General features: G+C 36.6%; 1 protein-coding gene across 1 annotated transcript in view; it reads left to right on the plus strand.

Annotated features, from left to right (window-relative positions):
• CLEC16A (C-type lectin domain containing 16A) overlaps positions 1 to 21,554 on the plus strand; it is an 81,584-nt gene extending 60,030 nt beyond the window's left edge. The window contains exons 21-23 of the mRNA XM_080387019.1: positions 2,122 to 2,268; positions 7,874 to 7,993; positions 12,523 to 21,554. Of these exons, the coding sequence (XP_080243145.1) occupies positions 2,122 to 2,268; positions 7,874 to 7,993; positions 12,523 to 12,863 (608 nt within the window). The 3' untranslated portion in view covers positions 12,864 to 21,554. The remainder of the gene's footprint in view (positions 1 to 2,121; positions 2,269 to 7,873; positions 7,994 to 12,522) is intronic.
• Positions 21,555 to 21,812: the final 258 nt, after the last annotated feature.

The following is a 21,812-nucleotide window of genomic DNA, read 5'->3' on the forward strand; positions in this document are numbered from 1 at the left end:
TTACTGGTTTTAATCTCATGGGGGATATCCTGACTTGTTCAAACAGTCTAAGTTAGCAGATGATCCCAAAGCAGGGTTCTTCGACATACGGGGATCAACAGAGTATGTGGGGAAAAAAATACTGAATTTTTTCAGAATGGGAGTGATTTCAGTGTAAGTCTTGGTATTACACAGTATGGGGTTTGTGCAAAAGAAAACCCATTGTCAAGCCTGGACCTTTTATAGTGTCACTGAACAACTTTTTTCTGATAATCTAGCAGAGGGTTGATGCAAGAGTTAAGTGCTCTGACTTTCTTGATCTGAAGTCTGCTGAAAAGCCAGAGCATGCTTACTTGCTTTTGTCCCAGCAATGATAAACACATTTCATTGTTAAGTGAAAGCATAAGCTTTAAGAAAGTCTTAACAATCGCTGGAAAACAAAATATGTTTAAAACAACAAACAAAAATGCAGCTATCAGATACAATAGAACATGACTACTTAAGAAAAAGAAAAAAATATTAAAGTAACGCGCTTCTCAAGCACCAAGTGTTTTTTTTCTGCTTCTGTTTCTTCCATATTCCAGCTTCTCTTTTCAAATACAAACTACATTCTTACAAGACTGATGTTGTGAAGTGTTCTAACTCTTACAAAGATACTCATGTGTTTCTGTTTATGTTGAGGTGAAATAATGATCAAGTGTATGCCTTTGACATTTATAATCTGTGAATGTCTGAAATTTAGTGTTAAATTTAATTCCAAATTGTCACAAGTGAATCATGCGAATCAGGCACATTGCCATAAGGCAATATAAAAGATAAGGGTGTTTATAAATACAAGCTAGTTGTGCCAAGTAAGTTTTTAATGTAGTATCCATTTGGTACAAAGTTACTCTACAATCATTCTCACCTGTAAAGGAAAAATTTACTGCTTGTTCACTTCTACTAAATGTTCAGCATGTGTTTGCAGTGATGCTGATTTACTGGGGACACCTTTGTGGGGACTTGTTTTAGTAGAATATGGCTGAATGGCAACACAATACATTTACCAGTAACCTGAAGAATAAATTTCAGTTGTCTTTTGGCTCGTAACATGCTTCTGCACAAAAGATCTTGCAGAACATACATGGAATAACTATTGTTTACTTTCTGATTCAGTGTAGTCCTTTGCAGTGAATGCATGATATACATTCCATATACTCATGGCTTCTCATCTTTACTGAATCAATGAACTTAAATATTGCAAAGTACCTTATTCTCAGGTTACTCGGTTCTGACATGTTTGGTTTGAGAAACTAGGGATTTGAATTCCTTCTTTGTGCTTCTTTCCCAAGTTACATACTTCCAGTGAATTTCCCTCTGTTGCAGGTCCTCAATACTTTCTGAAATTGCATCTTGAAAGAGAAAGTTTATGAGTCATTGTATGTGGGGAGGGAAGGAACTAAAATGAAGATTTTGTAGTTTGTGGGGGTTATTTTAAGGCATGTCAAAGAAACAGGGTGTTGCAGAGGAAGGACAAAGGAATGAATGCAAGATTGTGTTAGGAAAGAGGAGGATGCTACAATGTCCAGAATTTGAGGAAATACTAGACTGAAAGCCAGAAGAAGACTTATTTTAAGTGCTGTCAGGCACTGTATAGAACTTCCCAGTCTTCAGAGTGGAAGAAGTTTGAGTTGTGAGAAGGTAGATGAAATCCAGTGCCAGCATTAGATTTATTGATTTAAATTTTCTGAAGTTATCCCTGCAATAAAAAATGTAGTGAAGGCCTTCTATCGAAGAGGTTTTTTGTTCATGTTTGATTTAACCATTTTCCTTATCATGTTAAGGTCTGTGACACATGAATTTGTTGGCTATATAAAAAAATGAAGAGTTTTGACTGTTTGTGCAAGCTCTAAGTTTTAAAATGTTTTGAATCCCTTAATCTCTACTTTCTTGTTTGCTTATCAGTAAGCTTGTTTTCAGTAAGATGCATTCAGATTATCTGGTTTCTGAGATGAAAGTGGGAGAGGGTGCATCCTCTGGGTCACTACACAAAAAACAGCACCACTTTGCAGCATTTGCTCTTACCCTTTCTCAATTTGTTCATATAGGTTAACTCTTTCAAGCTCATATTTAACTTGTAAACTGCATCATCCTGTTTTGCAGGCTTTGCTGTAGCCCAGTGTATAAATCAGCACAATCCATCACCACTGTCATCACCATCACCTTCCAGTGGCAGTGGGAGCACAGGGCGCTGTGATTCAGTAACTGCAAGCTCAACATCCACTCCTTCTGCTGCACAAAGCCCATCAGGTATTAAATCATGATTTTCAGTCTAAGCACTAAGGGATGTAGAGTACTTGAGTGTAAAATTAAGTTACTGTGTTGTGGTTTAAAAACAGTAGGGCTTTATGTTTTTAGATCACTTGGCCATTCAGCTAAAACAAAGTAAATTGTGGTACAAATTTTAATGATCGGTTTAGCTTTCTGGAAATCTAATGAATACTTGGCATCTTTCAGCAGTAATTTGAAGTATTGGTGAAATAATGCCCTGCTTGTCTGACTTGGGTTTTAGCACATACAGTTTAAAATGTTGTTGTTTTTGGGGGTTTGGTGGTCGTTTTTTTTCAAACTGAAGTACTGCTCTACATAAATTAGTAAAATAAAATGTTAGCCTTTCACCATAATGGATAAGTTGATCTCCAGACAAAGTATCTTTTTTAACTGGGTGACATTTGCTTTTGTATGTTTACCTGATACCCATTTTAGTTGATAACAATAGGCCAAATATGAAATAATTTGAAAATAGTTATTTAGGATGTTGATATTGTAAAGCTTTTGCAATAACACTGCTCTGGCTGAACACCACCATCTTTGGGGAGGCTTTCATTGGTGCAGAAGAAGCTGCCATATAAATAGACTGACGGTATAACTTTCACAAATGTAGGTACAAATATGTTTGTGTTGGTCAGTACTTTTAGTGGATATATTTATACTGGGACTTCTTGTTGCATTAAAATGCCTTCATTCCTTCTCTTTTTGTGTAATATTTGTAGAGAATCTTGTGAATGTTGTTTGTTCAGTTATGTGTGAGATAAAGCCTCAAGCTGGAGACTAAGAAAGAAGTAAATCCCAAAGAATACATACTGAAATGCTTTCATGCTAGAACTGACCCTACTCTACTTCATTTTGGTTATAAACCAATAGAGGTAGCTTGATTCTCAAGACGTTTTCAAACAGCTCCCTCACTTTAACAGCCACTTCCAATGTTGATCACTCTGGGAAATGGTTGTTCTGGTTCCCCCTAAGACATACCATTTTGTCTTTATTTGGAAGCCTCATGTAGATCTAAACTTTTTTGCAGTCCTACAGGAAATGGTACAATCTTGTTAGGCATTTAGCATTTTGTAGATTTCACAGTGTCAGGAGACAGTGTCAGGAGATAGTGTACATTGATCTGCAAGTAGTATTGCTGGAAAGGGTAAGCAAAGGCTGCTTATGAAGTTTATGAATGGTATGTAAAGCATTCTAGCACCCAGACTCTAGATAAAAGGCATCTGTTACTGTGAGACTAACATATAGTCAAAATATTCCTGCAATACGTGTAATTCCAGAATAAAATGTGGAATATTTTCTATATGCGCTCTCTTCAAAACTTTGGAAGGACCTCATTTCATTTTCTCTGTTGGTGAGTGCTGTTATCTAGTCTCTTTATGGCCTTTATGTGATGATTACACAGAGAAGTGGTATCACTTGTCAAAAGTCTCAGTATGGTTTGGCACTAGGAGAAAACATTTGTTTGACTACATTTCTCCTTACCAGTGTAGAAAGACTCATCTACGATGTCCTTTGCTGTATTTGAATCCTCTGTGATCAGGAAGTGAAATGCAACTACAAGTTCTTGGCAATAGTGGCTAAGAGAAAACCAAGGTAAAGGAAATAAAAAGAAATCGATATTGTTGCTGTAAGCAACATGCTAGTTCACAGAAATGTCAAGCAAAACTATACTATAGATTTCAAACTGAAGTCTTTCAAGTGCATATGATCTGACTTTATGAAAAACTGAGTAGATCCAGAGCACATAATTCTTTGTCTGGCATAAAAAGATAGTGCCTTATTGAAGAATAATCACAGACTGTAAGTAACATTAAAATCTATTTACACAGTGTGTTGTCATTTGTATAATATACAATTCTATTTATTCTTTCTACAGTATAAAAAGCCTGATAACAGGAGGCTGCTTATTGGGTTAAAAAAAAAAAGAAAACCACAAAAAAAAAAAAAAAAAAAAAAAAAAAAACAAAAACACAAAAGCCCCCAAACTCCCCCCCCACCCTCCCCCCCAAAAAAAAAAACCCTAAACAAAACACCAAACCCACCATCTAATACAAATGGAAAAAGGAAAAAAAAAAAACAACCAACCAACAATGAAATGCAAAAATAAATCAAAAAACAGAGGAAAGGGGTTTTTTTTAAATGCCTGGTTTCAGTCTGCACTTTACCTGTCAGGTTGCATGAACTGCCCATACTTAGCACGATCTTCATTGTGGCTTAATCATAAAGTATGTTCAAAATGCCTGTGTCATGCAGTAAAATGGTCTTTTGCACAGGATCTAGGTGCATTGGTATAAATGCTTTAGCTAATCAAGTTGTGAGGATACAATTCCATGTCCTACCACTATGGGCATAGTAACCATAAGCAAAGTCAGGGAAAGGAGCATGAGAATGTGTTAGCTACTTCAGTCCCGGGTTAGCAGCTTGCATTAATTTGCTGCAGGGCTTTTGAGCTCAGCTCCTGGATCTTGTTCTGCTAACTCTACTCAGCAGTTACAAAGAGGAAGGCAGTGACTGTATGTGCATGAGCAGGTAATTTGGTGCAATAGGACAATAAACATTAAGTACTGAGGTGCATGTGGCTTAGGGATTTTGCTGTGGATCATATTTACCCTGACCTTTAGGACCAAGCATCCCTGCCATGTATGTGATTGTCTGAAGGACCAATTATTAGCTCAGATGTATGTTGCTATTAATATTTGAACTGCATTTGGTGCATAGTTGCAGTTCTTATAATTCAGTTTCCTTGTCAAAGAATCTCATTAATGCACAGAAACTGTTCCTAAAATCAGGCTAAAGCAGTAAGTGTGCGTAATTCTTCAAAGCTTCTCTGTTGGTCTGAACCAAACTGGTAATGTAGTTGCAGCCAATAATGAAAAAGTAACTTGTTAAGTAGTTACAGCTGAGTGGCTGATGGTGTCTCAAGGTCCTTAATACAGACTAGAGAGGATTCTGAAATACCTGGAGCTGAGTCTTTGGAATGTGGGAGTGTGAGGAGGATTTTCTCCAACCCAGGGAGCTGTGTTGACACTTCTTGCTAATCTTTAGTGTCAGATCAATACTGTTGTATTCCTGGGAACAGTGTTTCTGCATTAACTGATTTGACCAGTTTACTGCAAGTTTGTAATGAATCTTCTCCTGAACGTTCTCCCTTTTATACTGTTTGTATATAATTGTGATCAGTACTGGAAACTGTTGCCAGGACTATGACCATGAAAGAGATTATCTGTTTGGTATGTCCAGGTAGCTGTTCTGTAGGCTTCTGCATAGACAGAAGTATGCAGCTGAAATAAGCAGTAGTGTCTTGACCACTGTCTGTGTTACATCAGGTCTTACTGATCACTCAGCTGAGGTACAGAAACAATTGCTGGTATTCACCCACTTCAGTGTAAAACACTGTGATTTTTCCTGTTGAGGACAATTGAAACTAAACTATCTTACTCTGCTGTGAATGTGAAGCAACCCTTTCAAGGGGGAAGTAACAGCAAGTTACTGCTGATGAACATTAAGCGGTTACCAAGATCTGGTTTATGCCCCAAGGCAGCACTTGAATGCTGCCACGGTCTGTCACATTTGAATCTTCTTACCTCCCATTCCATTTTAAAGGCACTCATGTGAGCACATGTATGTGCTCTCCGTCCGTCCCTTCTTCCCTGCTCCTCTGTTTGTTCTGGCAACTGCCCAGGTTTTTGATCATGAAGAACATGGTAGGTTGCTCAGGAGCTTCAGTCAAGAAGGCCAGATTAGATAAAGGGGGGATTTGGATGGAAAGTACCTCAACTACCTTCCTTAAGAGCAACATCTTAAACTATGGCAGCTGTTTATGCTGTAAACTTGTGATTATAGTGTCCTAAAAATCAATTTTAATTTTATGTTTTGTAAAAATAACTTACTTGCTGTCACTCCTACCTGCATCAAACAATCACAGCTATCTTAATGTGAGGAAGGAGGTTAACTGAACCTACCTAAAATCGTATGACTACTGTGCGTGTTTTAGTCATTGTAAGAGAACAATAGTTGCATTAGCGGCTTTGTCATGAGTAAAATAAAGTCTTATGATTCCTGATGTAATCAGCTATGCTACCTAATAATTGTAACAGTACTTCACAGCACGGATATTTTAAACCCTAGCAGCTGCCCTGTTTGCAGTACTTGGGAATTAAGCTTAGGCCTTTGCAAGATCTCCATTCCTTAAAATTGAAAAAGCAGAAGTCATCCCTTAAAGAAATCAGAATCCCTAGCAAGACAGAAAAAGCAGTGTCAGGTTCCGCAAATGCTGCTGTCAGGTTGGTTTGTTCCTTTGTATTTACATGATATTTTTTTAAATTAACGTGTCTGTTTGAAGTGTTGCTGTACATAAAATAAAATGTTCTCTTGCTAGGCAGATTTTAATTAACAAGCTTTTGAGCTTAAAATACAGTCTCTTCTTGGCTACATTTGTTGGAACTATGCACTTTAAAGTGCTTATTTTTATATATGCTAAGGATTAAGATAAAGAAGCTCTCTTACTGTAAGTTAGCAGTGTTCCAGAATTATGTATGTGTAATGTCATCTACATTGTATTTTATCACTTTTTAAGTTATCTTGAGCTTTAACATGCAATTGGCTTCAGTACTTAAGAAAATGTTTACATTGGAGCAATGGATACTGAGGACTTCAGGAGGCATTGATCTTCTATGCCACTCAACGCCGTATTTCACACTTCTGTCAGATATTGCTGGTAAAAGGTCTAAAATAAGAGCTATCTTTTTTTGCAGAGAATATATTGGATTCCAGTCTGTAAAATAACATTTATATATTCCAAGGAGGCTATGATTAATCAAGCATGGAGAGCTTGTAAGAGCAGTGCCTACCTTGTTGAGACCGTCCCTATCTCTTCCCTCTATAATTAGTAATGTAAATGTGGTTTGATCTCCTCTGTTCTATGATGCCAGTAATTTTTTAACTAGGTGAGGAAGTACTTTTGTTTCTAGAAAGTTTCTTTTCTAGAAACTTTCTATGCACCAAGCATCATTGTCTGAACTGCTGCTATCTTTTAAAACAGTTTGGCTTTATTATAAACCAAATCTAATACTTCAGTTTCATGTTACAGACTAGTAGGGCTGAATTATCACCTGCACTGTAGTGCACCTCTTATAATTTTGGCCAGTGGAAATCAGAATAATTCTGTCTCACCAGAATTTGTGATAAACAGCTTCTCTCAAGATTTCTAAAGCATGTGAGTAGATTGTAATTCAAATTAGGGCCTGCCAGTCCCTTGTCAGTGTAAGTGCTGTTGGTATTGCCAGACATGACCCAAACTGTATTTTGAACATTTCCAGGTAGGTAAGCAAAAAATCAGATTCAGTTAAACTTGCTGTCTCTAAAGGATGAATACTTCCAACTTCAGAAGTATTTCCCAGACGTATAAGACTCTTGGTGTGATGTCGGTTTGTATTCAAGATACCAGCAGTTACGGATGTGTCCTTGTCACTTATTCTTGTTGCTGCTCTAACATTTATCCTTTGTCTTCATTCCAGTTTCCCTTCCTTGTTTCATTGTTAAAGCCTTCGTATGATATATCGCTGTGTTTTCCTCTAGTAAGGTCTGGCAGGAAAGGACGTCGGCGGGTGTTTAGTCTGTCGGAGGCTGACAGTCACGGTGGACACTGGGTTTAGGTCTTCAAGCAGCAGCTGCAACAGAAACTCGCGCAATATCAATTCAGGCAGGTTCCTCCATAAGATTTCAAAAGCCCACAACAGTTAATAGAATGTATTTGGTTTCCATGCTGACAGCAATGACAGTGAGGTAGGAAAATGAAGAAAGCATCATAATTTTTTATTTTTTTTTTTGTGGGCGGGGGGCTGGGTTGTAAAGCAAGAATTGGCTGTTTCTGAAAGCCTTATCTGCAGTTTCTACCATGTTTCTTGGCTCTCTTGCCAAAGATGGAAATACTGCTATCAAGCCTCCAGCTTCAAAGCAGCTATGTCTTCATTTGCACAGAGGCAGCCATGGCTGTAGTGGAATTTAGGGAGCACAGGCTCCTGTATGGACAGTAATGCAGGTACTTGGCTAGCAGCAAGAAATCTGTAACTCAGGTGAAATGGACAAGCATTCAGCATAAGACTGTCCTTGGACTGTGATGGTTAGAGCTTAATATTTCTATAATCATCAAATTCAGGCAGATGGCTTTGTGGACTGTTTAATTGCCTGAGGAGGTCAGGAGGGTAATCATGCAAAAAAGATGTAAATGTGTTTCAGAGTACCTTCTTATTTATATAACCTGTTTTAACTTGTATCTAATTACTTTTTTTTTACTGTCATTGTATGAAGATATTTTACTCTGTTAATACTATAAAAACACCCATTTTCATCTTTATAGGTTTACTTTTCATCTTTTCACTTAATGTCCTGTTACTTAGGTTTTTGTTATCCTTTCATAGTATGTTGGTGTACAACTTAGGACACTTCTCTGTAGATTATATTCATGTTTTCCTTTTCTTGTTGTTTTCTATCTTACACTAATAATCATCTGTAACATAAGTTAATATAACAGAAGCTGAGTGATTTGATTTGGATTCTTTTGCAGTAATGATAATCCGGGTAGCATTATAGAGGTGCTGAAAAACATATAAGGTTGCTGTAACCACTGCAACCAGAGAGAACTAAAAATACCCAAAACCTGGCAAAATTACACACTCTTTTCAAACCTTATTTGGTACTTAAATTTGGGGTGGTGTGGGGGTGTTTATTAGAATTAAATGGTAACATCACAACTGTTTTAAGAAGTGACTTCATTCTCCCTGGTTTTGTTGCAGATCTTGCTTGTATTTTTTGCCAGATCACTTTTGCTTAAATGCATGGGGGTTGGGGAGGGGTAAAGAGGGGTAAAGTTGAAGTGCTGATTTCCCACAGTAGAAGCGTAACTTTTTGGTATTTAAGAGTAGATCTTAGTGACTTGTGATTTTATTCATGTAAAAATGACCTTTTTTTTTTTTTCTCTTTCTATCCAAAAATCAAACTGGAACCAAATGTTAGGAGTTTGGATTTTTTGAAAGCCGGTTACGATTTTTATGTGCGTTATAGGCGGAAGTTCCAATAATGGATAGAGACCTTAATCTCTAAACATACTGGGTGCCTTGAAACTCTTGAATCAAGAGCTTGGTACCTATCTGAATTTTAGAGACAGACATTCCTGTAGTAATCCCTTCTTGAGCTTTTTTTTTTTTTTCCAGCTTGGGTCCATCTTTTTGCCAATTGCTTATTCCAGTTTGAAAGACTATGAATTCAGATCATACATAAATTTGTATTTATCTACTTGGGTCCTTCTCTGAACTGAGTATGACTTCAAAAGGCTTTGAAATTTTGAGCCTCACAGATTTTCTGATTAGTAATTATTGTCCTGAAGCCATGTATTCATTTAACTAGGAGGTGTTATATGTGAAAACTTCTTACATCAAGGGAGTGGTTTGATTTTTTTTTTTTTAATTGTAATGTCTCTAATATACTAAATTTTGATTCCAAGATGCTGGATCTCTGTATTATGTTTTCTGAATAGTTTTTTTCATCTGTAGTCTAGGATTGTTTTCCTCTATCCTTGTATCTAAAAGATAAAGGAGACGATCATTACCTAGGACAAATTTATAGTTGCAGTTTGAAGCTAAGTATACGCCTCAAGTAGCTTATGGATTTGAGAGTGTTGTCACAAAGATCTAAGTACCACTCTCAGAGCTGTAGTTTATAGCTGTGACTGGGGAGTAAGATTTCTAGTTAATTATTAGTCCAGAAAGGATAACATATTGCAAAATAATAGTGAGAGCTGTTGACCTTTTCTAGACAATGTTAAAAATTCTCCCTCCCTTGCCGCTTTGGGTACTGGTATTAGCTTTCTGCCCCTGCAGAAACTAGTGGCAGTTTGTGAATACTTCATCATTTTGGCAGTAAAGCCGTGCTGGGACACAGAAATCTGTCATTGCTACCCTTAAATACAGTAACAGAAGTGGAGCTCTGACAGCAGCTAATGAAATGTTGGAAGTAAAGGAGAGAGACTTCTATCAATAGTAAATAAAAGCTGAAGGGAAGTATACCAGAGCTCTAATTTTGTATTCCCTACAAGTACTGCAGCTAAAATACTGGGATAATGTGCTGCTTACATTTTTTGGTATTTTTATCTTTTTTCTGAATGTTTTTTCAGACTTTTGGATAGGAAAGTTGGACTCATTGACTCCAGATACTTTTTTTCTTTTTTAATGGAGACTTTTTTCAAATACTTTTTTCTTTGTGGCATTAAGAAGAGAATCACTTCAGCATTAATTTAGATCCTACATGGAAGGATTTGAGGACAATACAGCATAACAAAAGAATATGTATGTCTGTAATTATTTCAGTAAATTATTGAGAAAATATTTTGTTGGGGAAGGGGAAGGAATAATTTAAGAAATGAACTACAGAATCAGAAGTGAAATAGTAGCACTGCAATAGAAATGTGCTATATATAACATTCCGGAGTAGTATGCCATTGGTTGATAATACTTTATTTACCAGAATATCTCAGGTTTCTGAATCCTGAATGTTGGTGAATACTCATACTGTAATTAAGGTAAAAAATAATCTTGGCAAAGAACATTTGATATTCTTTTAAGATTTTATAAACTCAGAAAGTAAAATCACTGCAAAGAGAGTCACTGTTTTGTGGATACTTAAAGGTTAGCATTTATCTTGAAATTCAGAGAAATGAGGCTTTATTTCAATGGTTTTAGAAGTTCATTTTCCATGCAGATCTTGCATCACTTCCTCTGTTATCAATTGCTACATTCTCACTAAAGCTTCTTGACAGCTAAAAACAATCTGAAGAGTTACTTTGAATCTGTCATTATTTTTCAAAAATAACCAGTGATGTCCTTTTTAATTAAAAAGAGACTTTTCTACAGTCTATAAATGGTGTTTTTATTAAAGCAAGAAGCTTTAGCCACAGATTCAGCAAAAAGTAAAATTGAGTGGTTTTCTGAAGTGAGGAAGTGGGGTTATCTTACCAGAAAGGTTAAAACCCCAATAATCTTACTGTTATCCCACTGATACCGTACTGATATCCATTCCATTCTCAGCTTTGTTTTTCTTTTTGGTTTTTCTGTTGGTTGTTTGGTTGGTTTTTTTGCCTTATGTTCATACTGTCTGTTCTTTCATGAGGTTAATTGGAATCATATTGCAACAGAAATATTTTTAAGGTCACTGTATTAAAACCAGAACCTAAATCTTAGCTTCTGTATTTACTACATTGCCTTGTAGACTTTTCTGCAGATGTCTGTACACTTGAACACATGCTGTTTCTTTCAAGAGCTCTAAAAATGGTCTGTTTTGAAGCTGGATACCTGGTTACTTTAATGGGATCTATTACTCTAGTCTGAAAAGAAAAAAAAAAAAACACTTTTCTGGGCATACTTGCTCATGTGTAAGGCTGTATTGCCTCATCTCCTCCATTCACTATCCATCTGAGCCAAATGAGCAGTTTACTTGATAGTTAGCTAAGGTTTTAATGACAGTACAAATAGCTGTTAATGGCTTTTGGTTTGGGTTTTTTTTCCATTGTCTGGGAAGGTGTAGTAGCATATCAGTTTTCCGTGGTAATAGTGCTTATTCCCAAGTTTGTTACATGCACCATACCTAGGAGCACAAAAAAATAATCACGCAAGCTTGTATAAAAGCAGGCCTGTTTCACAGCACTTCTCAGTTACAATAAGCGCATTATTTTCATTCCTGTTCTTCCATAGTTCTGCTTTCTGTGGTTGAGGTGTCACTTAAATGTGAATCTGGAGAACGAAATGAGAGAACAACTTCCAAATTATTGTAAGAAACAATCCACCTCCTGGGAAAACTAGTTATACAGGGGTTCTTTTCTTTCTTTTTATTACTAAAGAGCTTCCTGGTATGGGATGGCTAACCATTTCAGTCTATACTAAATACTGGAGAGGCTTTCTTATTCTTCCTCTCTCTAGGAATATTTCTGATACTGCTGCATATTCTAATACTAAATGTGTAAAATTTCCTTATTTGAACATTGCCTGCTGGCGTGTTATGCCTTCATAGTATTTTGTTTTATTTCTAACCACTAAAAAGTGAATGTGTAAGCATAGTGCTTCACAGAACTGCATTTTCTACCCAGTTATTCTTAAATATCCATAAATAATAGTATACTGTTAGGCCTAATGTACATGCTGAGTTGAATATTGATTGTTTATTGGTGTTTTCTTTTATTAGATGATGCTTCAGCTCCAGAGCAGTCTCAGATGACCATATCTGGTCAGACGATGTTGACTGACGAAACCCTTTCAGCTGTCTCAAAGTCTAGCAAGAACGCTGTAAAAAACAGTGACATAGAAGTAGCAAACCTGTCTCCAAGCCTGATTCCTGCACAGCAGCCCACAATATCATTAATAACAGATGACAATACGGATGCACTGAGCGTAGAGTCACTTACACTGGTGCCGCCAGTTGATCCACACAGCATTCGAACATTCAGCTGCATTCCTCAGTCATCTTTGCAATCTGAAGTTGAAGTTTGCAAGGTAAAAGAGGTAGAGGAAGAATGTTCTGACTAAAGCCAACCTGCATACTGTGATAAATGGTGAAGCAAATGCAACCAAATTCTTCGTTGTTTTTTTTCTTTGGGAGTGCAGATACCCTTTGAAGCTTGAGGGGCCGTCTGGTCCACAAGAGAAGGCCCATTGATGAAAGAATGAGGGCAGCTTTTAGAGCAAACATCAGATGCTCAGCATGAAAAGGAAAAAAAATTAAAAAAAAACACCAAACTTTTGAATCTGGACTGGCTGTTTCCTACCGATTTCTGTTATACAAGAACATGAAAGTATTTCAGAGCACTTACCTTCTTTCTACTGTGGAGTTCCAGCTGCAGGAGCTAAGTTAATTGTAAAAGGTCTATGGTATTACAGCAGACTGAAGACATTTTGGAATACCTGGCCATTGTATCATAATACCGGGATATTGTATCATTACTTCTCTGAAACTGGAGAAATACTATTGATCAGAAAAAGTTATATATTGTAGTACAGAGATAACATTTTCATTTGAGACATGGTGTGTTTTTAATTTTGATTGTTGGGGTTTTTTTGTTTGTGTGTTTGTTGGGGTAGGGGGGGTGTTTTGGCTTGGATTTTTGTAAAATCCTCATCTCATTCATGTTTTGGAGCCCTGCATGATACCAGCAGGCTTGGCTGCTTTGAGTGTTGTTGTCTTAGGATACCATACTTCAACAATGCTTTTTCCATGTGTAACATTTATTTCAAGGTTTGATTCAAAGCAAAATATATATCAGACAATTTTTTAAATTATAAGAGCCTGAAATTTAATGACAAATGCTTATTCAAATTAACCTAAGGGATTTTTGAGACTGTTTTAGTCCTTGCTTTAACTAGCTACAGAGGAATTTAAAATATTTTAAGACCTTGCTATAGCTTGTTTGTTTGCTTCTGACAGTCAAATTGCTACACCTCTGAAGAGTGATGATGCCCTTTCTACTGAATGACAGCTGCTAGAAACAGATGGAAGCAGTTTTGCTCTAAAGAGGTTTTCTAAGTTTTTCATCTTCATGTAGGAGGAAGGTCACCATATCTAACTGTTAATTCCTTTGCAAGTCTGAAAGTCAAAAGGAAAGGTATTGTGCAGGTTTTTTCCTATCTGGGATAGTATCACAGTTGAACAACACTGCTACATAAAAGTGGTTCTGAGTTTGCTTGCCTTTGCTTCCTACATCTTGATACCAAGTTGACAGAAAGTAGTGGAGGAGTGTTGATTAAAGTTTGGAATGTTCTTTGCTGATTTAATACATAATTTAACATGAATTGAACTTAAGATTTTTTCATCAGTTTCCACATGTGTTAATAGTAAAATGGGCAGATTGTCGTTACTGGTCTGCTCATAACATTGAGTGCTTTCTGGCTGTCAAAGATTGAAGACTACTATTATTTACTTTACTTGGTATTATGATTCCAGTCATCAGTGCAATCTGTTTCTTCATTCTGTCTCTACTAACACTGATTTCATATAAAGTAGGTGAATCTGATAAGTTTTTATCTGCTTCCCAGTCTCTTATTGTACATTTTCCTGGCTGTTATATAGAATACTTGAAGTAATTTTTAATGTTATATTTATATATGAGATTGACTATTCCACAAGTATAACTTCGCTTGCTTTTTCCATCTTTCCTTTCACATAACAACTTAATCTTTGTAAAGCACATATACAAAGTGTCTGCTGTTGAATGCCAGCATATTTTTTTCTTCCTTTATTAGCTTTTGCATGCAGTTTTACTGATTTCTATTTTTCTGTAACCTCTACTTTGTCTCAAATAGAATTAACCAATATTCTGATCATTCCAGAGTGGCCCAAACTCTAAATTAATTCTGACAGTTAGGTGTCCTCAGCACTACTATGGATATGGGATGAGAATTTGGCATTGCTGGAGTAAAAGCCTTCCTTTGTTTTGGTTCCCCACCCCCTGATACACTTAGGTTGAGTTTGCACTGCAGTCACTGTTGCAGCTGATGTTACATGTACCTGAACAAGCCTAAACATCAGTAGCAATTTGGACACAAGGACCACGTAATTTTTTATTAGCTGAACTGATTGCAGACTAGAGTTCCTCTAGTATGTTGCAGCATTACACTGTAGCCCTAGTAATATTCTGAAGATCGTTATAAAAAATGCCTTAATTTGAAAGCATTTTGTGTTAGTTGTTAACCTTAAGTCTTGACTTAGATGACACAAAATGCCACTGTGTGGGCTGAGTTCCTTTAAATAGAATTAATTTTAGACAGGAAAACCTTTATTTTTATTTATCCAATTTCAAATTAATGACCATGCACAAGGAGTCTTTTTAGTGGGTATGCATAATTTCACCCTTGAGCCATACTGCACAAGAAAGGGGACAAAGGGAAAGAAAGCTGACTTCATGCTTTTCATTGCCTTTGGGTGGCTTTTAAATCTCATGACCAGTTGTCTACTGAGACCTTCAGAGGAAGTAGCTGAGATAGTCTTCTATTTTCCTTATAATTGTATCTAGGTCTACAGTCTAATCCACGGCTGGCAGAGCCTTGCTGGTGTAAGGGGTGGTAAAGTGGGATATCTGTTAGCAGTTCTATCAAAAGCTCTCTGCAACAATGGAATTGTGCTAGGAAAGCTCTGACTGCACCAGCTCTACCGACGTTGTGTTGTTATATAAATGCTACAACGGGTACAAACCAAGCTAAATCGCTGAATGGTTATGCCACAGAAGCAATTGATTTTTGGCTTGTTTGCTGCTTATGTTAAGGCATATGTGTTCACAATTTGACTGTGCTTCATGCTGCAGTAGAAACTTCAGTATGTAAAAGCTCTGGAGATGGTGAAATAATCTGTTGTTGGCAATCTTTTATCTCTACAAGGATGATGTTACTCATCTACAATTCCTTGAAGAGTTTTGTATCTATCTCTTCCTTACCAGAAAAACTCAAGGGCTGCTTCCTTATCCCCCTTTCACTGTAAAAAGGAAGCTTAACCAAGAAAGCATTAGCACATCAGTCACAAATGTAATTTTTTTTTCTAAACAAAAAGTTTATTTTAGTCAGTGTAACATCACTCTCTAACCAAATCCAGATACCAAGTTGCAAGTGAGAGCAGCAGCTAAACAACTGACCATTCAAAAGGCTCATTATTTGAGTGTAATACTGCAGAGGAAGGTAGAATCGCTCTAAAGTAAATATAGCAATGTTTCAGAGCAAAATGTTGGAGAGATGCTAAATTCTTACTGTTTGTAGAGGCTATACCTATCTTCAGCCATATTCTGTTAACATTCAACAGTTCTATAATTCCCATCCTTTTGAGAAGAGAAGCCAAAGAAGCCAAGGCATACTGAATGTTACTTTGCTATTTTATGGTCTGTGTGTCATTTTATCAAATTTTACCAGGATATTACTTGTTTAGAGAACTATGTGTTGCCTTCACTGTTAGGTCTCACTCCCTCTTGCTGGTCCCCTTTGCTTTTCTGTCATCAAGTGTACAAAAACAAACAAGGCTCGAGCTTTTTCATTTGTGAAGAGTGTAATGGCAGCATATACACTTGGTAATTTGGTAGAGAAGGGGAGGGAGGAAACATTAGTGGCCAATTCTAATGTCTGCTTCACCATGGAATTAATGCTTGCAATGTAAAACTTTGTGCAAAAATTGTTTTGAAGAAATTCTTTGATATAGAAAGGAACCAAAGGTAAAGATTCCTGCACTTCATTTTACAAGCTGTGTGGATTAAACCAAATTCATTAGAAATGTGGCCACATATATTAATACTAAATGCTGTATTGTGTGTCAAGTTGTATACAGTATAAGGACTGAGCTCACTTGTGTTCTCCACTGCTGATTCATGATAAACTAAAATGCTGACTTCTCTTCCTTTAAATTAAGATGAGCTTAAAAGAGGGGAAAAAAGATACAAAATTACACCTGTTAAGGAAGCTCCTCAGCGTTCTTCGTTTACAACACAGTTGGAATCTTCCTTGAAGTAACTCAGTGAGGAAAAATCAGGAATATCTTCCAGAATTTATTTATTCTTTTTCAGTATTGTTGCTGAAGGACAGGTATGTGACATTTAAAAACTCTTCTTCCATATCAAAATTAGATCAGTATTTAGCCTTTTAAGTCAATGTCCAGTGCTTCATATGAGCCCTTTGCCCAATAGAGACAGAATACAGGGGGAAAATAACATTCCTTTGTGGCTTTGAGGTATTCTTGAGTGTAGAATTTGAAAACTGATGGTTAAAACTGCTGATTTTGCTATAAACAAATTATTTTCAGGACTGAAATTACTGTGATTTTTTTTCTCCTAATGAAGCAGTAAGACATGAGTGACTGTAATTTCCACGCTTATTGCAAATGGCCTGGGATGATTACTTAAGCAAAAGCAGGTCAAGCTATGTATAAGTATGGAGCCACTCCATAAAAGTAAACAATTTAATGACATTGTGCTGGGAGTGCTCTAGTGTAATCAGGCACTCTTTTTGCTGCACATGTTATAGGTAAATAACTACAGAATAGCCTAATGGGTAGTTTCACTGACCTGCATGTAGTACTCTTCAGGAGGAAACCTGCTATGCTAAACATCCTGATGTCGTCTTCACTAACCAGCCAAAGTTAAATAGGGAGTTGCTTTTAAAAGAACATTATACCAGTCAGCTGTCATCTAGGAAACTTAGTTCTATAGTTGAATCAAAGATTTGCAGGGACATCATACAGGGGCATTGGTGAGATCTAGGCATTTTGCCTCAAAGATGATGAGGCTACTACTTATTTTCAGGCATCCTAATGTTAGGCATCTAAATAGGTACATATTGAAAATTTTCTTCCTAACTGTTACTGTCTGTCTTCTTGAAAGAGTTCGATATGTCGCTGTTTAACCATCACTGGCCTACCTTGGGATGACACTAACCTGGGCACTGTACTTCTGTTACCTAGAAGTCTTTGGAGTGCTTCTCCTGTGCTTGCCTGCTTTGTTGCTCTGACCTTTCCGAACATTTGCAGCATGAATGAGAAACAAATGTAATAACTCTTGCTGTCTCCTAATAATAACTCTTACTGTCTCCTATCAGATTCTGAAAAGCAGATGGTGAACCAAGCAGGGCTTGCTAGGGTGGGATTTTTTTAGGGGGGTGGAATGGGGGAAGTGCTGGGTGTTTTTTTTCCTGCAGCTTGGGATTTTTTGAGCAGCAACAAAGACATGGGAGATGCAGTTCTGGACTGAGTTTCAAACAGAAGGTTCTTTCTTATGGAAACATATTTTTATATTACATTTGTACAGGATTTTCCCTATTTTGATCTCCCAAAATTTTTAGATTTGCTCATTGCTCAGATTTGATTTCTTTTGCAAGGGGTTGCAAAATATGTATTGTTAATGTATTATAAATATAAAGCTAAATTTTGCTTATCTAATAAATGTGTGCTGTGGCAGTATCTGTTTTATTGTTTTGCTAACTTGAATTCATTGGTTCTTAATATGAAAAGGAAGTGCTTGAGTCGTGACTGTCTTGTTAGCATAAATAAATGTGTGGAGTACATAAATTTTAAAAAAATAACTAAAAAGGGCTTAAAAGCAGGTAATGACTAAGAATACTTGTTGGTGATAAGTTATGAGTTAAGTAATATTCAGACTAGTATATAGTGTTCCCAGGATTCTTTTAAGATAGTAATCTTAAAATGCAAGAGAATTTTTTACATTTTGTTCCCCGTTACTTTTGGTTATGGGTACTCATACTGAAGTGAGCTTAAGACATAGTAATTGCAATCTGATAAGTATGTATGAGGAGATGAGAAGGTCTGAGGTTTTGTGTGTGTGTGTATTTAAGGACTAACTGTGAACATGAACAATGAACATGAAGATCATTTTGAAAAGGACTGAGAGTAGATTCAAGTGTGGGAATTCATAGACAGAGAATTTCTAGGAGCTTTGTTTTGTCCAGTAGTGGCACTCAATAATAGATTGTTACAACTCTAGGGAACCTGCTGGAAGCATTTTGAACTTCAGGGAATAACTTTAGGCATCTCCACTTGTGAATAGGTGTGTTAATATTTTTGTTGCAAACTTTTTACTTCCTTTTTGAGCTGTTTTAAGTGCAAAGAGGGGGAAATGTATTTTTCTAGAAGAGTGAATGTACCTGGGATTTAAACACTACATAAAGCATTTAATGAATATGGAGAACTGTCCTCCTGTGAAATATATTTCAATAAACTTGTGTCTGAAATGTACTTCACTTGGGGGTGGGGTGAATGGAGAAAAAGAAAGTCCTGAACATGCATTTGCATTTACATGGGAAAAAGCCCAAACACGGGGTGAATCGAATTCTGAAATGTCTTTCTACTGGCAATAAGTATTAATTATTTAATTTAATTTATGTTAGACATTTGGAGTAAATGTGACTAGCTTATGTTAATTTAAAGAAAAATGTTACTAGATGTCTAGGAAGGGAGTGAAATTAGAAAACGTTGGTGTATGTTTCTGAAATCCAGATTTCTATAGCTGAGTCTGTATTTGCTGGCATTGATCATGTCATGGCTATTGAAAACCTGGACAAGAATGAACAACAGACCTTTCTTTGTAAATGGAACTTGGCAATAAAAATGGTGTTACTAAGAAAGCTTTCTTCCCTTTCATGTTGTGTTGCTGGATTTGATACACAAGGAGATTCAAGAACAGTGGAACGCAAAATTTGCAAAAGTTTGCCTTTGTTTGACATATACACCGTTCTTCCTATGTCAGGTCTTTTAGCCTTTAAGCTGAAAACTGAAATAGCCAAGGTTTTTTTTGCATTGAGTATGCAGGGTATACATAGCATGAGAAGAGAGAGCAGAAGAGAAGCCTGTAGAGGTGATGGAAAGTAGGTGAGGCCAGGGGTTAAGAGTGGCTGGGCAATATTTAAAATGTCTGTGAACCACTTTGCCTGTCACGTGATTTCTTCCCCAAATATATCCTTGCACCTTTTGTCTCTCTTGTGCATGTTGCCAGTTCAGTATATGGATCAAGTCCAACCACATTATTAGTTGGATTCTTGTTAATTAGCCTCTCCATCTATAGGAATTAATTACAGTCAATATACATTCCTTGCAAAATGTTATTTCTCAAACTAGGCAATGCTCCAGAAGCTTTCTTAAAGAAGAAATTAAATTACATTGTATCATGAAATAAGCAAGCTAAGTATTGTAGATAGGAGACGGCATTGTGGTTTACTATAAGGTACGAATATTAAAAAAAGGTGTATTGGGGAAAATGAGCATGAGTCTGCTCTAGCAGTTGGGCTTTCAACATTATGCCAATAATACTGCTTTAAGGATACCAATTCTATAATTTGTGGCCAGGAAGTTCCCTTCTGTTTGAAACTATTTTGTGGTTCATGTCTCCTTCTGATGCCTGAGAACTTGCAGCCTTTTGTCGTCTTACTTTTCCTCTGTTTCTGTGCAAGATCTTTTTAGACTGGGACATTGAGTCAGGTTAAGCATCTTGTCCTGCATTACTAATGGTCAGAGGTAGAATGAAAGCACAGCCTCAGGCCCTCTTCCCGTTCTGACTCGGATGAAGGTGAACTTGACAGAAATGCAGTGCTGTATTAGTCCACTCTTTTCTTAGTCCCCGTGAATATATAAGTGCAGCCACTTGAACCATCATTTAATAGGTAAATCCACATATTTATTAAGATAATTCATTCTAGTATAGTTATATAAATGAAGTGAAACTGTGTTGATATATATGTCTTTATCAAAGTAACTCTTTTTCTAAGTAGAGATGCAGCATTTAGAGATTGGTATCTTTATTCTTCTGTTTGTTGGGGGGAAGAAATTGCATCCGTAAGTGCATTTTTATGCTGCCATGTTAGATCTTGTGCAAAGACAAAAGCTGTATTGACACTTTCTGGTGATCTTTTTGAATATGTGGTGTGTACAACTGGGAATGCAAACTCACTGTTTATGTGAGTGTATTCCCTGAAAATTCCTTTGAATTTTAAGGTGATACCTTTTATCGCTCAAGTAAGGAGAGTTGGTGAGAGTTGCAACACCTGGAGTTGCAAATCTTCACTGGCAAAATTTGAAGAAAGGTTTCAGGCAAGTGTACACACAGTTAAAGCAGTTGAGTTGATGGGGAGTAACTCGGTCTGTCTGGTTGGATGGTGTTCCATTGTGTGTGTGGTTTTAGCTCAAGGATTCTACCAACAGCTTATCTACAAACATGTCTAGGTCTTAAAATTATTATTACTTTTGGATGCCAGTTCTCCAAATGGATTTTGAGAGGTGAAATTTTTTAGATTATCAAAAGCCTTATTATTCAAGCTTAGATTACAAGTACTTTTGAAATACAGTGAAGGCTTTTGCCTGCCCTCAGAGACTCATTCTACAAAGTTGGGAAATGTGCTTGTTGAATGGAAAATACTGATCTCATCATTCCATCCTCACTGTGTTGCCCCCAAATAAATGTTTATATTTCACATAGGCCACAGTTTTTGGTTTGCTTTTTTTTTTTTTTGTGGTGTTTGTGGTTTGGTTTTGGGTTGTTTTTTTGGGTTTTGGTTGGGTTTTTTTTTTTTTTTTTTTTTTGGGGGGGGGCGCTGTTTGGATGACCAGTAGGGACAGATGAATACTTAAGCTCTGTTTCCTAGTTACATATAATTTTTCTCAGCTTTGGTATGCAATAAACATTGTGACACAAGATGGGGAAACAAACTATTGTTTTACTGCAGAAATAAATTTTGCTTTTAATTGGATGAAGACATCTTTGTATAAATTTGTCCTCATTTTTGGATCATTTATTTAGGTTGCTGAGAATCTTAGACAAATGTCTAAAACTACAAAGTACACTTAAAACTTCTGTAGATTAAAAGGAGTAGTGTGAACAGAGGTAGTGACCCAGTTGTCTGAGCTTAGCTGGTTGCAGGAGTTAATGTGATTGGCACAGGAGCAAAGAATGATAATTTATTCTAGCCTCTTGCCAGAAAACTTACTAAAACAATTGTTAGAAATTT

The sequence above is a fragment of the Falco punctatus genome (assembly GCF_963210335.1).
Source record: "Falco punctatus genome assembly, chromosome: 4".
Taxonomy (NCBI): Eukaryota; Metazoa; Chordata; class Aves; order Falconiformes; family Falconidae; genus Falco; species Falco punctatus.